Source organism: Leptonychotes weddellii, chromosome 2 (genome assembly GCF_054177405.1).
Source record: "Leptonychotes weddellii isolate Sample4059 chromosome 2, ASM5417740v2, whole genome shotgun sequence".
NCBI lineage: Eukaryota > Metazoa > Chordata > Mammalia > Carnivora > Phocidae > Leptonychotes > Leptonychotes weddellii.
The window spans coordinates 78,732,283-78,753,252 of NC_138370.1; the positions used below are offsets into that span (position 1 = coordinate 78,732,283).

General features: G+C 33.1%; 1 protein-coding gene across 2 annotated transcripts in view; it reads right to left on the reverse strand.

The window, feature by feature from the left end:
- Window positions 1-20,970, reverse strand: part of PCDH10 (protocadherin 10) — a 62,602-nt gene that overhangs the window by 9,356 nt on the left and 32,276 nt on the right. The window contains exon 5 of one of the 2 annotated variants that reach the window (XM_006727164.3): window positions 5,557-12,031. The exons of the other annotated variant lie outside the window; for it this stretch is intronic. Coding sequence (XP_006727227.1) covers window positions 12,012-12,031 — 20 coding nt within the window. The 3' untranslated portion in view covers window positions 5,557-12,011. Of the gene's footprint in view, window positions 1-5,556; window positions 12,032-20,970 lie in introns of those variants that run through there. 2 annotated transcript variants of the gene reach the window in all.

A 20,970-nucleotide genomic window follows, 5' to 3' on the forward strand; every position in this document is an offset into this window, starting at 1 on the left:
GCATTTATTTTCATCCTTTAATTATTATTATGTCTAATACTGGAATAGACTCTTCTAGAGTGTTAAAGGAAGTATTGTATCTAAACTAAAACTGTGCTACATACCTAAACTTTAAAAATACCTAATATCCTAGTTCTCTCCACCTCCCTGATTTGCAGTTGAAAACATTCTTACCATCTCAGCAGCAATACTCTTGACTAATAATCACAGTGTTGTAAACTTGTCATCTAGCTTTGTGAAATGTTATGCCAGAGCACATGATTCTTCATGATCTCTTAATGGCATTTCCAGTTTCTCCCCTCTTCCGGTCCCTATAAGTGCAAGTTCATTTTCTTAAGATTATCGAGACACCTTTGACTTTAATATTTGCAAACACTGTTATGTAAATCCATACATCCTTGCCAGAGACACATGGACACAAAACACACCTCTACGGAGGCATCCCAATGAGATAGTTTGGTATTCCTATATTTTAAAATAAAATTTATATATCCTTTCTCTGTTTTACTCCTTTTTTTAAAGATTTTATTTATCTATTTGAGAGAGAGAGACAGCAGAGCTAGAGAGAGAGCGAGCATGAGCTGGGAGGGAGGGGCAGAGGTAGAGGGAGAAGCCGAGCCCAATGTGGGGCTCGATCCCAGGACCCTGGGATCATGACCTGAGCCGAAGGCAGAGGCTTAACTGACTAGCCACCCAGGTGCTCCTGTTTTACTCCTTTCTAAGCAATTTTTTACTTTGCCTCATTCTTTATTGTATTTTAACTGGAATTACCCAACCATCGTTTATTTTCGTTAGTTTTCTCCTTGTTTTAACTTACATATGTATATGACTACATGAACTTTAAAAATCATAACTGCTTCTCAGTCTCTTAAAACTTACTGCAGAATGAAGGAAGACAATGGTTGTATTCTCTCTCCTTTTTCGCTCTCATTTCTCATTTTTTCTCTCTAATTCAACTTTACTTGGTATATTTTATTATAACCATTGTGTCATCTCTTTGTGGTCTGTGTAGCCCAGTATAAAATAAGGGTGGTTATCACACAATGCCAAAAGAAATTGATCATTGATTGCCCACGTGTGGAAAAGCCCATGCCAGCTTGTTGAAGATCAAATACATCATTACCTTCCAACCAGACATTCTGATAATCTAAAGATTAATAGAGTGCACAGAATACATGTGGTTGCCTATAAGATGATTTTCTCCATGCATTCCTCCATGAGTCACTTTTGTGTTGGTTAATACCTCTCCCCATCACAAACACATACACACACACACACACACACACACACACACACACAAGCACGGACATCAATTTTGAAAGTAATATATTGCCAGAAAACCTTGAAGTTGGCCATTCATTCCACTATTAATTAGGAAACACAACTAAGAATATTAAAAACTCTCACACTTCTAGAACAAAATTTAGTTTTAGTCTTATGCAATTCACCACACCAACACTTGTTTTCTTCCCTTTTTTCATGATTAAGAAAAGAGTCACTCATCATGAGAAAGGGAGAAAGAGGATGGAGATGGTGTTCCAAATTAGATAATTGCAACATTCTTTAAATATTTTTTACTCCCAGGCAGACTGGGTGAGCAATGACCCAATGATTAGCAACTGCTCTCAAAGAAAAGTGAATATGTAAGATGAAGCAAAATAAAAAGTGTCTTCATCGATACAATATTCTCAATAGAAGTTTTTAAATGGATTAATATATTTCCTTTAAAATATAAGTGCCCCTTTAGAAACACTAATTTAGTCACAGGTTAGTATGAACTGCTTTAGTTTGGTGATAAATTTAAAAACCTCGTTTTCATCATAAGGAAATAAAAGTTTTGATTAATTAAAGAGGAAAGAAGAAAATAAAACAATTTTGAACAACCCAAGGACAGCTCTAGAGAACAGGGTCTGCCAAGCTAAGAAATGACAACTTCAAGAAGTCTACAATTAGAACCACTGGGGGAAAAAAAAATCCATTCAATAGAACAGATACTGAATACTAAAGCTTTACACGGCACCCCTTTAATCTTGATTTAATCTTGTGTGTTTAAAGGTCATACTGTAGAAATAAAGAATGAAATTTCAAAGCTGGTTATGCGGTTACTATCCAACAAGGGCTATTGAAAGGGGGAATCTCCCACTAGCTAAGTCAACCCAACAAGCAGAGCCCCAGGCCCTTACCAGAGCATGCCAGTTATCAGAAGGACAAACTGTTAATATTTATACTGACAGCCAGTATGCCTTTGGGGTAATCTATGATTTGGGGATGTTATGGAAACAAAGGGGTTTTCTTATGTCCTCTCAGACCCCAATCAAAAAAAAGACCACAAGTAAATGAACTTCTTATTGCTACTCTTTTACCTTCTGAAATTGCTGTCATCAAAATAGAGGCCCACATTCCAAGGACTGAACTTGAATATCAGTGAAATGCCCTAGCTAACTTTCATGTACAGACAGCAACAATAGAATATATAAAAGTTGCAACTCAGGTGGCAAACTCCATTCTGCTTCAGCAAAAAATAGCCCCTCATTGCCAGACTTTTGTCATCTTGATGTTCTTGTAACATAGCAATTGCCTGCTCCTGAATCAGAAAAAAATAAGATGGTCAAATAATGGCTGTAAATTAAATAAACAGTTGGTGCTATGGAAAACCCAAGAAAATGGTTTTTCCTGGCTCTCTAGTAAATGCCAATGCTCAGTTTTTGCATTCCTTTATCCACCATGGTGCCTTTAAGGTGACTCAAATTATGAATAGACATTGGTGTAGCAACTTCGATAAAATTGTGCAAACAGTTTACTACCAACATGGAACCTGTCAGGTCTATAATCCTGCAGAAACTACTTTTTGTCTCAAGGGACCTCAGACTTACTCCTTCTCGTTCTTTTGAGCACCTGGAGCTGGACTTCATTCAGTTGCCACTTAGTGGGGGTTATCGATATGTACTTACTATTTTCTGTATGTTTTCTGGATGGTTTGAAGCTTTCCCCTGGCACAAAGCTGACGCTCTCACAGTGGCAAAGAAATTATTAGAGAATGTGTTTCCCACTTGAGGATGACCTTCTGCAATCTCCAGTGATCAAGGCACTCACTTCACTGGACAAATCATATGAGCCTTAATGAAAACCTTGCAAACTTCTTGGAACGATTACTTGGCCTCATCATCCTCAATCATCAGGAAAGGTCGAGAAAACTAATGGGATCGTCAAACTCAAAATCTCTACACTTGTTGAAACTACTGGACTCCCTTGACCTATAGTATTGCCTCTGGCCTCGCTGACTGTTCTCAGACCCCCTTTGGGAAACATAGACTAGGTCTACATGAGCTAGTCACTGTACACCAATTTCTGTTGGTATACAACTTTCTGCCGCTCCCTCGTTGTCATGCTAGTATGGCTAGCTACTGTAAGTATTTAATGTCTTATGCTAAAGAGTATCAATAGGTTAAAGAAGCCTTCCCAGATCCCAATTTAAAGGATCCCTGTTTGTTGGCCATTGTCTAAAGACTGGTGACTGGATATTCTGGAAACATCATCATCAGAGGACTCCTCTTGAGTGCCAGTGGAAGGGACATTACCAGCATTCTCAAGCACCAACACTGCTGCAAAACTGGAAGACATTGAGCCTGTAGTACACAGCTCACAAGAAGGCTGTACCTGGCATCTGTAGACTACTTCCACCCAAGACACCAGATCAAAACTGCATCTTTTAACAGAACATGAAAGTTTTTCGCCTTCTCTTTCTTTTCTTTATTCCAGCATTGGCCTGGAAAGCTAATACCCTCATCCATATTTCCTAGACCATTGGTAATGGGGGTGACCTTCAGTCAGTCCCTCTTAGAAGTCTTTTACTACGTTCAGCTTTTGTGACAGAACATCAAGTGCCTTGTTTTTTCCCTTCTCCAATTATAACAGTACTTATGCAATTAAACTCATATGCCTATGTAAATCTTTGTACAATCACACTCTCACATTCCCATGAATATCTAGATCAGATCTGCTGCCCGATCACTAAGAGATCTCTCCAGCATCACCCATCTTTGCAAGGTACTCAGAACAACTCTTTATTTTAGGCTATGAGATCTACTTTCTGAATGTGCTGAAAACCTAATTGATCCCTGGGTTGTAGGGGCAAATGCATTAATCTCTATGAATGAATCCATTAATAGCACCTCCTTAATGAGAATGGTTTGTGCCCTAACTGGGTTTGTCTTTGTCTATGGTATTTATCATTCTCTTTGGACCTGAATACCTAGATGACTGGTGCATAACTGAGCAATGCCTCTTAGGTTATCCAACTGTGCCCCAAATTTTTCACAAACTAACTAAGACATCTCATTAGTTGGCTCCCCTGAATTTACACCATCTAGTTAGAAAAGACCTCCCAGGAGGCATTCATGACTCAGGATTTGCTTCCTTTGGCAGGGCCATACTTCCCTGGTTAGGGATAAAATGTAAATGAGAATATGATCAGAAACCTCTCCTTAATTTTTGAAGGTAGCATAGAATCTATTGCTAAGACAATAGCTACCCAACAATGATCCTTAGACTTTCTGACCAAGGTTGTTCTTGACAACAAGATGGCCCTCGATTTTCTTTTAGCTGAGTGAGATGTCTGTGCTGTGGCCAACACCACCTGCTGGACTTGAATTAACACTTCTGTGGAAGTTGAAACTCAGGCATATAAGATCACTGAGCAAACCACTTGGCTTAAAAAGGTTACTCCTTTAGTGGGGGTCTTTCTTTGACTTATTTGGTTTTGATTGGTTTGGGTTTTTGGGGACCATGGCTCCAAAGTGCACTCCAAACATTAAAAATACCCTGCCTATTATAATCGTAATAATCTCCCTAGTGCATTGTATTCTCTCAAAAGCCTTAAATGTATGTTCACAGCTGCTAACCACCAAGAAAATGATCTCCCTAAGACTAGAATTCCAGAAAAGAAGCAAAGAGAATGACAAATTTAAGGACTATGACCCTGGAACCGTGACCTATGGATACCACAAAAAGAAACAACGGAAGCTGCCAAGTGGTAGCTGAGAGTGGTGCTAATGCCTTAAATTTTGATCACATCTCTCAGTCAAGCTGATCAAAAGGAAGGAATTGTTAAAAAGGAAACCACAGGTCCAAAATGGAGTCACTTCTGCTAAGCCCACATCACCAAATGGGGGCTTTTTTCCTAACCTAATTGCAGTTTCAACCTTCCCCAGGAATGCAATCTTAATCAGTCAGTCTGGAATTTTCTGCTCAGTGCCAGTGAAGTAACCCACATAATAAGACCCTTTTATTCCCCAAAGGGAAGTGACCTTGCCTGAAATAATCCTTTATTTTGTTTATGACTCCCTTGTCTGACTTTAAAAACCTTTCCTTTTCGGTAGCCCTTTGGAGCTCTCTTCTACTTGCTAGGTGGGATGTTGCCTGATTTATGAATTGTTCAGTGAAGCCAGTTAGATCTTTAAAATTTACTCTGTTGAATTTTTGTTATTTCACACTGCCCAAATTCATTTTATAAGTCACATGCAAAAAATATCATTCTGTCAATTATTCAGTTACTCCAACAAACATTTATTTGCATGGAAATAGAAAGTTATTCAAAAAGCACATTGGGGATTGGGGGGATAGAACAGGTAAATATATCCTAGTGCAATTATACATATATATTTTTCAATAGTAGGAATAGAGGGCTATTTGAGAGTTGCAAAGGGAAATGACTGGAACTCAGCAGCTGTGAGTTTTATTTCCTGGACTCCAAACCACCAATAAATAGAGAGGCAAAGGTGAACTGAGCTGATGAGTGCCAAAGGCAAGTCAACTTGCATCTTGAGATTGTGCAATAAGCCCTGTTTAAATACAACTCGAAAGCAGTCTGGAGTGTTGAGAAAGGAATGATTTCCATTTGGATACTGTATTCCATACTTTTGGTAATCAAGAATAGGGGTAAAGAGTTGAAAGTGATATTAATAATAAAATACACCACCTAACGTGCATTAGCATTGTTGCTACGCATTTCACATTTGTCAGTTTACTGAATTCTCATAAGACTTTTTACAGCTAAGTGTACTTCATATTTTACAAAGGTAAAGATCAAGACTCAGATGCGAAAGAACTTTTTGAAAAGATCTTCCCTGACTTTCTACAGCATTAAATAAATTTAAATTTGAAATAGTGATCATATGGTGCAGTGCTTTTCAAACACTTGGGCAATGATTCACAGCAAGAAATATATTTCACATTGGGACCTATATCACACATGTATTGGAAGAAATGTTTCACAAAGAACTGTTTGTTTTTATCATGAGTGATGTGTTTTCATATTCTACTCTACATTTTTTTCTATTCTATTTACTTATAGTTTTGTTTTTATGTTCTCATCTTAATACATTGACTTACTCTCGTGACCCACAGTTGGGTTTTGACCACAAATTTGATTATTTCATTATCTGACCATTTAATTATTTAGTATTTTCCTATAATTTCTTTGGTTCTCAAGGCAAACTAGAATTTTCATGAAGGCAGATATTACTACCATGCATCCTTAACTCCCCTCATTGTTGGACCTTACTCTAAGTGTGTAATTCAATAAAATTTAATTTTTATGTCTGAAAATTGATAATCTTGGTTAAATGGAAGAGTCTGTGATATGATTCCCAGAAAGGGTAAAAGTAAGGGATAGGAGGCACAGGTCTAGGGGAACAAAGTAACTTGTAGTTATAGCTGTCAACATTTCATTGAGAATCATCATTCCTGGGTATTCAATGTCCAAATAGAGGAAATACCTAGTCCTATCCCTTGTTGCTTCATAAAATGAATTCCTGTCCAGATATGTGTAGCCTGAACTCAAGAAAATCAGTTACATAAACCACACATGAGATTACAAAGCACATTTCTTCTATATTACCTTTTAGTTGTTTCAGACTGTAATTTCTGAAAGATGCATTCAGATTATTTTTACATTATAAAAAAATCTATACCTTAATTTATATTTTCTTCTTGAATAATGATACCCATCTGTATTTTATTTTTTCCTATGATTCCATTGACTTTAAATATGAAATAATTTCTTTCTAAAATTTTAGATAAAATGTTTTCCTCTTATTGCTTGAAGGCATTCATATCCTGTGTACAACTTCTCAATATCATTCCTTGTGGACCCTTGGTATTACTACAAATCAAAAAAATTAAAAAGAAAATATAACATTAGGTGGAAAAAATATATATATTTAACATATTCATTGTGGGTATCATGAGAATCATATGGAACTAAATGCCTACTTTCCAAAGTATAAATATCGTGAAATCCTTTAAACCTAGCATATGTTTCTTCGAATGAGACTCAGTTTTGAACAGATGTCCCCTTAGACCTGTTATATTAAGACTAAAATTACTAAATCAGCATTAGTTGTTTTTAAATTTAGGGCCATATTTTGCCACTGATTTTTATTCAAAGCTCCCACGGGCGTCAGTGGAAGATCCATGCATGGAGAAATGGCATAATATGTATCCTAGTTTTATTTATTTCATATGTATACAGCAGTATAAAATAATATATTACATTTACACTCATTTTACTTATGTATTATAGCATTCACAGTAACAAACACTATAGTTAAGATTTAAACTCATCTTTTGTTATAATACCCTGTTTTCACTCACAGATAACTGTCTCAAAAATGTGTTTAGAACTGAAATTCCCTGCTTACTTTCAGCTCTATGATGTACGGCTATATCGGAAGTCTGAGTTCTGTCATTCAGATATTTTTGAGTATCATGTGAAATTTTAATATTTGCATCGTTAATGCAAAATTTTCATGCAACTCAAAAACATCTGGAGTGTAAAACTTCGAACTAAGCATGTGACAGATTTTCAAGAAATAAAAGTCATTTTTCTAATTTTACAAATACTTAAAAAATAACGGTGTTTAGAAATACATGCATGCACACTAAAGGTATTAGAATTTTAGTCATATTATTGCCTGCAATACTCTGGCGGCACCCAGCTACCAGCATCCTCATAGAATGCTGTAATCTAAAACCTATGCCAAGTTTTAGAAGAACAAAAATACTCTATTGAACAGTAGTTCGCAAATTACTGTATAAGGATTTTGTTCGACCTAGCAGAGGGAAATTCCTGGAAGAGCTAACAATATATAAAATAATTTTGCTACTCCATGGCATAAAAAATATGGAATTTTGTCATTTCTGTTTTTCCTTGTTAAAAAGGAACATAAAAAGGATGTTAAGTGCAAAGCCTTTACCACTACAAAATTGGAGTTGAAAAAGATAAAGAACCCAAGAAATTGCAATATGAAAAATATAGGATTTTCAGAAAAATTATCAAGTGTACCAATGTTTTAAATATTTTTGACTTCCTCGGGTATTAAAAGCACACATAGAAATATGAGGGTGGAGAAAGAAAACCACATGAAATGACAATTAACAGTGCTCTTATCCGTCAGTACCGTAATTTTCTTTATCCTGCCTAACATTTGCAACATTCTGAGTAATTATATTAAATATTACATTTACTCCAGCAAATAATTTTTGTAAGGTGAGATGGTACAATGCAGATACAATTATTAAAGTTTTTGTTGAGAATTGTGAGGATTTTTGTTCCTCCTCTTGTTGGAGAAGTAGGAGAGTTTCTACATTACAAATCTGATGGCAAATGATTACACTATTAAGAAATGAAGCAAGAGGATGAGTAATTAAAATATTTAAATCTTCTACTGTAGCACTTAATTTGCAATGTTTGATAAAGGCATTGCATTTAATATCTTCAAAAAACAGAGTATACATGTTTCCTTTATATTTCCCAAGAAAGATGATACACATATATTGACACCATTATATCTGTTAAGTAATTCTGATGTGATATTTAAATATTAGATTTAAAATGATTTCACAGAATTATGTTCACAAGGTAAAAATTAGAATTTTACATGTGGATAAAATATCTCTAAAAATTGTCTTTTGACATACCTTTGAAACATTAAGACACTGTTTCCACAGGAAATTATTTTGACATTTTTACTACTCTAAAACTAACCATGTTATCAAGGAGTAAATATCATGATTATTCATTTTGGAAATAATTAATTGATGAAATATTGTCTAATAATTTAGATATTATTTTCCTTTGATAAGTATAAAATGATGTAAGATTGGATATTAGGATGACTAGATTAAACAAAAAATTAATCTAAAATTCCTTTCCGTGCTAATCTAATAAATGCTTACTTGGAAACCTTTGTTATTAGTGGATTGCATTTTTCTGTTTCATAGTCCCCCCATCGGGGGTATAGCTCAGTGGTAGAGCATTTGACTGCATAGTCCCCCCATCAATTGGTAGATAACATTTTAGCCAATTTGCTAAAATTATATCCTTACTCTATTGTAACTTCTGATTTATTCTGGATGCAATAGATAATTGATTAATAACTAAACATTTAGTATTTTGTTTTAAATATTTTTCCCACAAATTAGGTAAAATTTCCTTGTTTATTCTTGTTGTTTGTTTTTATAGATTAATGATATAATTTAAAAATTTAAATGCAAATTAGAAGAACTCTTACTATGACATAAAAAAACTAATGCATAAATATATGGCATAAGAAGTTTGTTCAAGGGAGATTATATACAATGACATAAAGGGCTCAATAATTAAAGAAACTTTCTTAAGGTTGAATGAATGAATATAACCGTAATATATGAAGTGAGTATATCCTCATTTTTAATGCATGTGATAAGGCAGATGGATGTGTGTTTTCCCCCATAATTGTAAAAGAATGAAAGGTTTTAATTAAAGCAGAGTGATTCAACAAGAAAATCATTTTCTTGTTTAAAAAGCAATGACAACAAACAGACGCTTTTCCAGCTAAATTATATAGAAACATATCCTTACTAAAATAGTCTATCATTCAAAATATTAATGTAGTAGTGCCAAAAGTTTGAGAAAATGTTACTGCTGCACTGACGTGAATGCATGTGCTTTTTGTGTCGTATGTGATGGATTAGTTTTATATATTTTTAAAGGGTCCCCAAAAGGCTGGAACATTATACATATTATTTCAATAGATAAAATGATTGGGATTATGACATATTAATATCTATAATTTGATAACAGTCAAATGAGTGATGCCGGAAGCCACTCAAATATATACATATCAAGGACATATAAATATGTGTATGCATTTTAATGTTAAATCGAAGGAAAATAATTCCTATTTAAATGACCATAAAATTGGATGGGGAACATTTGTTATGTGTTAAGTTTTAGTCTGTTCTTTAATAATACAGCACAGCTCAAACTATTGCTGAATTCATAAGATCAGTTGACAATTAAGGTAAATATTGCCAAATTGATCTGTAATTTGGATTGGGCAAACATTCATATATGTTGAAGGCCTTTTTAGAGGGGAGCTATGAGAATTCTGTTTTTTGCTAAGAAGATTATCTCACATTCTCCGATTTTTCTCTCTTAATTTCTCTCTTAGTTAAGCAATAAACAACAGCAGGAAAAAAAAGAAAAACATGTACAGGAAAGGAAAATACACCTTAATGAATTTAATAATTAACTTCATTGACCTGAAAATAAGAGTCAAGCTTAATCTTTCAAGGCTGACTCAGGAAGAATTTTTCTCATTAATAAAACACTGACTATATTTAAGCTATAAAACTCTCGCATGTAAGATAATACTAAAACAATAACATACCATGTTTCTATCTCCAAATTTATTTAATTTATTTTAAATTTAGAGATCCCTTATATCTTACAGTTACTCTTTACCAGTTCAGATATTGATATATCTCTATATATTCATATAGAGTTATAAATAGATTTTATATTCATGTGTTATTAGGAGTCACAAAACTATGTAAAACTATGTAAAATAAAATTCTGTGTGAGTTCTATGGTTGAGGACTTCTTAAAATAGTAATCTCAATGACGTATTTTACATCACAAAATGTACAGACACCCAGTGTTTGTTTTTGTTTTTTTCTAACAACAAATACAGGTGAATTTATAGATTCCTTATAAAAGCTTTAAATGATTCTAAATTCAAAGCCATAGAAATAGAATTGAAAGAATGTAGATTGTTAGAGATTTTGATATTACATGTTCAGTGCTCTTCTGATAAAATCGACAGCTATATCTTTGGCATTGAAAATTCAGTACGAGTTCTTGACAAAATTTTGTAGCTTAGAGCTTCGTTTTCTTTTCAACAAGGAAAAACAGGGTTGAATAAGATATGAAAATTGGGAGGAAGTTATTAATGATTTTTTTTTCTTAGTAAGTTTATCTTTGGGACCCTGAATTACCTTTTACTTTACTGTATGATGTGGACTGTATGAATCCATTTAAAAACCAACTGAGTTGTACCACATTTTAGGAAAATTATATAATATAATATATATATTTTATATTTATTTAGAAGCTTTGAAATAGTACAGTAAACACTTTGCAACACGGTGTATAAACTACAGAATGTCTTTGATATTTTGTGGGTCTTCAGAATACAACATTTTTTAGAACCCACAGGTGAAAAGAACATAATCACAATCTCTCTTGTAAAGTTGGAATAGTTTGGGGAACACTTGATCACACAAAAATAATATAAAACAGTCAAGTTTAAAACAGTGATATTGCATTTATAATGCACAAATTTCCTTTATCTTTATGACTGGCTTCTCGTGGTGAATATAAACATCTAAAGGGCTCAGTGACATTTGGAGAGAGAAAGATATATAGTGCTGTAAACAGGCACACACTGATCGGAGAGGCAAAATCAGTTGCCTCTAAAGTTTCTACAGTTCTGCACATTTCAACTCATTTCTCAGGCCTGCTGAGAGCAATTAGGTCCTATAATTGGCCACGACGACTCCGCCGGCAATCTAAAACTCAGTTACACACAACTAACTGGATGGCCAAGATAATGAAGTTGAAAAGTTGATGCTTTTGTTGGTCGACTTTGTGCAAATCATGCTGCTTCAGGTAAATCCTGTAGAATTGACTAGCATATCCTTTTCCGTGCTGTGAAAAAGAAAGAAAAATACTCTAAGAAAAGGAGCCTGGGTTTTGGAGTTTAGAATTGCACGTCATTTTAAAAAGAAACAAATACAGTTGGAAATAAGTTGTGTCCCTATACCAGACCCATGTAGTGTCAAAATATTTCAGTGATGACCTTGGTTTCTAATAGTTGTAGAGAAAAGTTGCTCTGGTGCTTGGCTTCCTAAAAATTACAATTTTGATATTTTGAAAAATCAGTTTCACGTGGGAGATGTATACATATGTACCAACCACGAGTAATGTGGAGACTAACCTTTTAAAGGGACATAGAAAACAATCCCTACTTCACTACTTATGCAGGATCAGAGTATAGGAAAAAATGTGTGGTCCTTAAACATTCTAGAACAATCCTTTATAATATCTATGAGCAACTGGTTATACGTCTAGTTTAATAAATTCTAAATTATATATATATATATTAAATCAATATATAATACAGAAAACTGTACCAGAAAATGTTTATGTAATTAAAAAGTTAAAGGGTGCTTCACATTTTCTAGGTTTACTTTATCTCATCTTTGAAATTACGCAAAAACCAAATCTTTTTATGTCTACAAAATAAAAAAAAAATCTAAATGTATCCCCTAAAAGGAATCAGTTTTCTTATAAGGAAGGTAAAGGTGAAAAGAGAAAAAGATATTGAATTTGGCCCAGTCATATACAATGTATTGAATTATGAAGTAGAATTTCTAAATTCAATCATTTAGGTTTTATGATTTTAAGTATTTTATTTATTTATAATGATAATGGTTATTTCTTCCCACCTATCGATAATCTTTATATTTGGCAATGAACACAATCAGAACAGAAACTGTACCCCTAGGTCAGTATCTGACACATAATAGATATATGATAAAAAGGTACTGAAAATTGTGCACAATTGTGATAAAAGGCAATTTGGTTGTGTAAAATCAACTATAACAAAATTATATATATATATAGAGAGAGAGAGAGAATTAAAAATTAAGAACTACTCTAAATAGCATAACTGAATTGTTTCAATCTGTGAATAGTTGGATTTTTTTTGTTTGTTTTCGGGCTTTCCTTACACAAATAGAACATACTGGTCAGTTCAATTCCTCGTCTATGGTATTTTTCCATTAATTTCAAGTAGATTATCTGGTTATATATTTTTCTTAATTTATTTCCCCGATTCTCTCATTTATTTCTCCTCACAAGCTCAGTTTGTGACCAACCAACCTAAGATTTCTTCCTTAGGCCACGGTTTAACAGACACATCAATTAAAATTGTAAAAGTCAGGCACCACCATTGACAGAAATAAAGTTGAAAAGGAATATATACATGTACTGTGTAGTAACTAGTACTGAAAACAATCAAAACATATTTTGTTTTGTAATAATATATAACAACATGAATTATAAAATGAGTTAACTCTAACACAGGACTACATGGTAGTTATTATAACTTACCTGGTCATAATGCTACAGAGAATATTCTATAAAAGCAAATAGAAATTTGGTCTTTTTAAATAATCAAATCCTATTTTCCTATGTTGTTGAATTCAAATTCCCTGTTTCATGATAAACTTCAGTATATCTGATTTAAATATATTTGGTTTATACCAATCAGAATTTAAAATTCTTCAGTAAATTCAAATAATTAAGCACCGTAGCAATTCAGGTTCGTAAAATGAATTTGACAAATAATTACAGTGACCAAATAATTTATGGTTCAACCTGAAAAATTGTGTGAGTAAAAGGGAACACTATCAATAATTACATAAGACATAATCTTGTGCTTTCTTGGACAACCCAGGAAATATGAACACCCCATAAACAATACCACTTTTCTCAAATTAAGTTAGAGATATTACTTACAGGATGAAGTTTCTTTCTTAAAATACTCATTTAGAGGAAACTAATTTATAGGAAACATCTCGAACACTTATAGTTCGAGGACAAAAGAAACTCAAGAGTGACCTATCCTCAACCTATAAATTATTATGTGCAAAAATTAATATGCTGAAAAGCTACATCTTAGTATAATGCAGAAATTAGTCAACCTGATACATATTTAAATCAGTAAAATATTTCTAATTAGGTTAAACGATTACTTATGGGAAAAGCTATTAGCATGGATAGGATATGTTCCTTTGATTCAGTCAAAATACAAAAATAAATTGTATTATTAAAATAGTTCAGAGTTTTAAGAACACAGAAGTTTAGCACACATTATACTTGATATCTTAAAACCTAAACACAAGCTTAAATGCATATTTTAATTACCGCCTAGAGTTACGGGTGTGCTGCTTTTATTTAAAGTGCACCTCTTCCAGCAGTTGTATGAATAAAATAATCGCCTTTTATTAAATTATCTTCTCCCACCTATCTGTTAATTCAGAAATGCAAATCTGAATGGGACAGGCGTTAAGGGCTCAGGTTGAAGGTCAGAACAAAGTAGGACGAGGAGGAAAGATTTCCTCCATTTCCAAAGCAAATTTCACAAATGTGAAGTACGACCAGACAAACTAGAGGAAATGAAATATTACTACTAAGTCAGAGTCACAAACATTTTGTTTCAAGGCTTTTTAGAGATAGTTTGAATACTGAATACTCATTATCTTTGGGGGCTGTCTGGGTTAATGTTGGACAAGTAGCACACAAATATATATATATGAAAAAGCAATGTTATTACATTTTAGAGTCAGTGCCAAGGACAGTTACTGCACAGTGTTAACTGTTAAGTCTATGCATTTGCTGAAGCATTTCAGGCTCGAGAGAATGGGTCAAATACATTGAATCTCTATGCTTTACGATGTATTCTACATATGTTTCAGAATTATGAAAGCATACTTGAAAATTTTCTGCTTTTTCTTTTCAATTCACACATGCATTTTTCCCCCTAGCTACTCATCAGCATAGGTAGGGAATTGGTCACTTGATAGAGATGAAAGATTTTCTTCTCAGTCAAATCTAAATAATAGGAAAAGGACTGTTAGTATTTCTTTTTACTTCTACTTATTCATTCACTGCCTTTATTCTTCATAGTGAATCACAGAAATCTCACATTTAAGACATTTATCTCATTGTCTGAACTATGGATGAAAAAATCACTCTTAAGGGAAAAGAGATATTCAAATATTTACTTTTTATAGTTTAACACATATATGTGTGTATATATTTAACACATATGTATGCATACATTTAACATATTTTTTGATGGAAGTTCCAGGATGCGTATTTTTCCTCATATTGTGGAATCCTGTAATTGCCTTCGATAATTTGTAAAGTACGATATTAAACTTTGGGACATTTACAAATTCTGTTTGATGACTATAAGCATGTATGTTGCAAAAATAATTGTATAAATATCAGTACTGATATCCTATTTATACCATGTGTAATAGTATAATTAGCTTGGTGAAAAATAATTTGGTATAATATATTAAAATGACATTGTAATAATTTGACTATTCACATTTCTATACTTGCATTACAGGAAGCAAAATACCCTTCATACTTTATGACAGTATGAACCACAGGAGCTAAAGAAATATATAAACATATGAAGTGACCTAACCTTATTTCTGTGACTGAAAGAAAGAACAGCCTTCAAATATCCCAGATGACTGAGACTCCATAGCAGTGAAACACTTCCAGAGGCTGAGATCAGTAACCTACTCCAGAGCACACTCAAATGTTTAAGGAGCCTCCCGGTCAGGACACTTCTTTATATGTAAAGTGAATTTAGCAGACAAGAGTTAAAGCCCATTACCCCTTACAGAAGTCAGAAACACCTGCCCTCTGTTCCCTGAGTAAAAACGTATCAGAAACTGAAAGATCGTTTAAAAGCAAGCCCCCATTAGAGATCTGTCCAGTTGAATAATCAATTCTTTTAACTTTCCTCTATCTTATTCTTCAGCCATTTTTGAGGATTCTCTTTCAAAATCTTGCTAATTTTTTTTTTTGTTTAACTGTAAAGTCCAGCAATGAGTATAGTAGTGGTAACTATTAAATATGGGTTGCTGCTTGATTTGTCTTTTATCTTCCCCCCTCCTTGAACAGTATTAGATTTGTTTTTATATTTTAAAATATAATTGTACATGGTTCATATTGTAAATGTTTTCCTTTTCACAAAAAAATGACAGGTTTTAAATTTTAAGTTATATATAATGAAAAAACCGATTAAGCACTGTAATTTATTATGAATTATAAAAAGACTGAAAGCCTTCTGTTAATATATATTGTCTTTTGTCCAATAATACTAGCTTAGTGCAGCATGAACTTGAATTCTTACATTTATTTCATAATATGCACAACATCCTCATGCTAAATTTTGTTTTTTCCTCTCATCAAACAAAATGCTTTTTATCCTATCTTGACAGAGTTAAGGGATTATAGAATATATCTAGAAAACAAGAGTTCATCTGGAGAAAGTGGCTCTCATATATAAACTTGATTAGTCTTTTAGAAAGAAAACTTTGTGAAATAAATGACTCAAACAATCCTTTAGAACATTCATGCCAGAAATATATAATAAAGCCAAGGGTTCAGTTTATATGTGTATGTAATGATTACAATGTAATTTGCAATTAATAAATATTTGTTAAAAAAGATAAATTCATGGGTATTTGAAGAGGTAAGAAATTGGTGAGCGTACTTTTGTGGTAGAGAAATTGACATCAATGAATGAGTAAAATGGATCTTTTCTAAGAGAGGAATATGTTGAACATATTCTTTTCATAGACATTCAAGCTCTCACAATTCCAGCACCCTTAACTACTATTAAGAAGAAAACCACTGCCTGTCATTTCCATCGTTTAAATTGACATCACTTAGACCAAATTCCTAAACTGGAGCCTCATACCTAATCTAAATGCAGTTTCAACCTCCCCCAGAGATGTAGTGTTAACCTGTCAGTCAGAAGAAACTTTTCGATTAGCGATTAGCACCAGTGAGTCAGACACAAGTGCCCTCTCCCTTCCCCAAAGAAAGATGAGGTAATCTGCATGTTAAGACCCCTTTCTTATCCTCCTAAGGGAAAGCAGCCTTGCCTGAAACAATCCTTTCCTTTTGCTAATAACTCTTGCCCCACCTTCCGTCTATAAAAACCTTCCATTTTGTAAACTTCCTCAGAGGGGCCCTGTATTTGCTAGATGGGATGCCGCCCAACTGGTGAATCATGTAATAAAGCCAATTAGATCTTTAAAATGTACTCGGTTGCAAATGGCAAGATTTCGGTTTTTTTGATGGCTGCATAATATAATGTATGGTGATTAACATAACATAATAAAATAAAATTTTAAAAAAATGTACTCTGTTGAATTTTTGTTACTTAACAATAGTGACCGTCTCCCCTAAGAATCCAGTGTAACCAATACCGCTCTATTTTAGTTGTGATAAAGACCGTATACTAATTTGAGGCTATGGATTAAAAATAAATTAGGACTCATTTTCTCACTAAGAATGGTATGTGCAAAGAAGGAATTTATTTTGTAAGCTGGAGTATGCCCCCCAAATCAAGTAGAGTTGACGCACTGTGCAAAGCCCTGAATTTACTATCAGCGAAAATTTCAGAACTTATTGCTCAAAGTTTGTTTTCAAGCTAAACTTCATTCTTAATTAAAAGACTTAACAACCTTGAAAAGAGGAGCTTCTACTTGTCCAGAAGCACATTCCACAACCGTGACACTGTTCCATGGCTCTCACATAGCTTTGTATGAGGAAACGAATCCCCTGAAACATCCCGGGCTCCTTCTAGATAGAGGATCCATACGTTTCTAAAGATTTCTATATACTTGCATGCATTTGTGTGTATGTGGGATGTGCAATTTAAAATCACCTTCACACAAAGGTGATGGTACATTTACAACTGGTTCACTAGGAAGTTTCTAGTCTGTGGGCTACTGCAACCATGTCAATTACCACTAATATTTTTGACAGGGTAGATGTACAATAATAGTAACTCAATTTTGTTTGGTGTAAAAATCTTTACCTCTAATTAAGTAGATTGATTAAGAGTGCTTTGAACTCTACAGCAAAAACCATTGATAGTGTATCAGCTACTTTAATTAGACAATACACTTTGATTATTATCATTATCTAAATTGATTTAAGCAAGATAGCTAAAAACACAGTAATCATGCATAATTTTTCCATCTAAACACAAGAATTGTCAATATTCTAAATACCTGTTTTTAAATGCTAAAAACATTACACTTTTAAGTTAAAGTATTTGGGAAAAAGTAAAAACCTACTATGACAAGGTATTGCATAAAATTTTATAGATTGAAGGGATCTATTCCAAACTCATCTAGAAATGCGGAAAATTATGCCTCAGAAGCTTTACAAATTTTCCCTGAAGGGGGAAAATAATAGGACATGACCCTACTCAGCACACTCTGACCACTCTTATCAGGCTCTCTTTGATGAACGAAACCACCTTGCCCCATTGGTGTCTTAAAATCAAGTTTGGAGACGGAATTAGTTTTTAAATGCTTCCACCCGACATTGGTATATAGTTAGGCAACGGAACTCTAACATACGTGGCCCTCTATGTTTATGATACCATTGAAAATTTTCCTGGAATCCTTTATCATAATCCACTAAAATATGAACACTGATTTGTTCCAGAATTATTTGAAAATCACATTTTTTACACTGGCAATAAAGAAATACCCTTGAAATTTCTTTTGAAGACAATCCACTCAATTATCTGACTTTAATAATGACAAAGAAACTTTCATTCAAGTTAGGCAAATACTATTATTTTGTGTATCTAAAATTCTAACATGATATCCATATGTTCCTTTAAAGAATAAATGGTTCTTCTTTTTTCTTTGAGAATTATGAATGATAACATTTACTGACATTTAGACACTTGTATTTCAACTAGTTTCCTTCAAAACAACATTATAAGGAGATCAAATTAGTTATTTCCCTGTAAGTTTGAAATTAGCATTAATTTTCAAAGCAGAAGACATGAAAAAATGCCTGAATGGGATTGGTCATTCCTACAGGTATAGGGGTCTTATGCGTATAGATCTATCTGCAACACACATCATTGTACCGTGATATTAGATCAACTATTAGTGATGTGCTCAACTTTGTCTTTTATATGAAAACCAAGCATAATATCCAGCAAAGATAGGAAAAACTTAAAAAATAAATACATAAGAACTTCATTTAAAAAATACATAGCCATGTATCTATTTATTAACCACTAATAACCTACTAAACAGGGATACAATTTCAAAATAACTTAAACAAAGCCTTAGATAATTAAGCCATGAAAATAAGTGGAAAATCTTCTGAATTGGTAAATAAAATACTTATAACACAATTTATACAAGTTTATTTTCAAGAAAGACACACACAATACACATGACTTAGAAACTGTATGTAAAAATATGGCTGTTTATTTAATATTCTTAACGATCTGATTTCCCCTAATATAATTCAGTTGCTTCTATGTCAAAACAAATAGCATATTAAAAACAGGAATTGCAGCCTCAGAGAGGGGTTGGAAGGCTGACACACTGAAAAGGGAAACCTGACCACTCACACTAAAACAGGTTAGGAACCCCAAGACTATGTATAGGCTTCCAAAACCCCTTGAGCGAGATTGGCAGAGGAAATACACAGTGCCCAGTTACATTTGAATTTCAAATCAGTAATGAATAATTTGCTAGGATACATATGCCCCATGCAGTATTTAGGTGTCATGACTTTTATTTGCTAAAATTGGCAACCCTATCTTAAGGCATCTGCTTCATGACACTGGTTACCACTGAGACAAATATTAACAGTATTCCCTAGAAAAATGTTGCATTCTATTTTCTAATTATTTTATAACACTGTAATTCATATATTTTCTATGTATTTACATCTAAAATCATTTAAAATTAAGATATTGATTTTTTAATTTAAATTAAAATTTAAAATTCAAAAGAAGAAAATATATAAATATATAAAAAAATTCAAAAGATAGAGAAATGAAGCTCAATTATCTACAATATAATTTCATATTTAATGAATTAAATATCATACATGGATGCAATCTTAATTGTCATTTATTTCTTTGTATCAGGATTAAATTTTAACCTTGTTTTGAATGAAATCTTTGTTTTTGTGAAATAGATATAGCATATTAGATAAAATGTTCTTTCTTCTTTTGCATAGTAAACATAATTTTAAATCATTCACTCTAAATTCTAAGCCTATGTACACATTTTCATTTTAGTTATCCCCTAGAAACTCATTAAACCACCTCCCCCTTGCCCTTTCAATTTAACCTATCATCAGATAATTAAAGATTTGAAAACTGATATGCAGGACACCTGGGTGGCTCAGTCAGGTAAGCATCTGCCTTGGGCTCAGGTCAGGATCTCATCCTATGCATTGGGCTCCCTGTTCAGCCGGCAGCCTGCTTCTCCCTCTCCCTCTCTTCCTCGCTTCCCCGCCCCCCGCTCCTGCTCTCTTGCTCTTTCTCTCAAATAAATAAATACAATCTTTGAAAACTGATAGGCAGTGAGCCGAACTCATCTTAAAAAAATCACAAAAATGCTAAATTGTTGAAATAAGATTATATCATGCTTGTTAAAGTTTAGTTACGTACTAATTAAATGACAAGATTTGGATCCTTAAATAGTTATATTACATCTCATGACTTTACACTTTGTGTTTACATAGGATTCATCTTAATTACTGTAAATATTTAACCATGTAATAAATAAAAGTAATGCTATACACTTACTATTTATGAAAAATATCACAATAAATCTAGGAAAAAAATCAAATTTTAAATAATCAACCTTTGCTGAGGCCAGTAACAGATTCTGGTTAAATAGTATTGACAATGTATGTATATATATAAGATACCTATAACATTATTAAAACATGATAAATGTACAAACCTACCTGCATATTTAATAAAGTTCTCA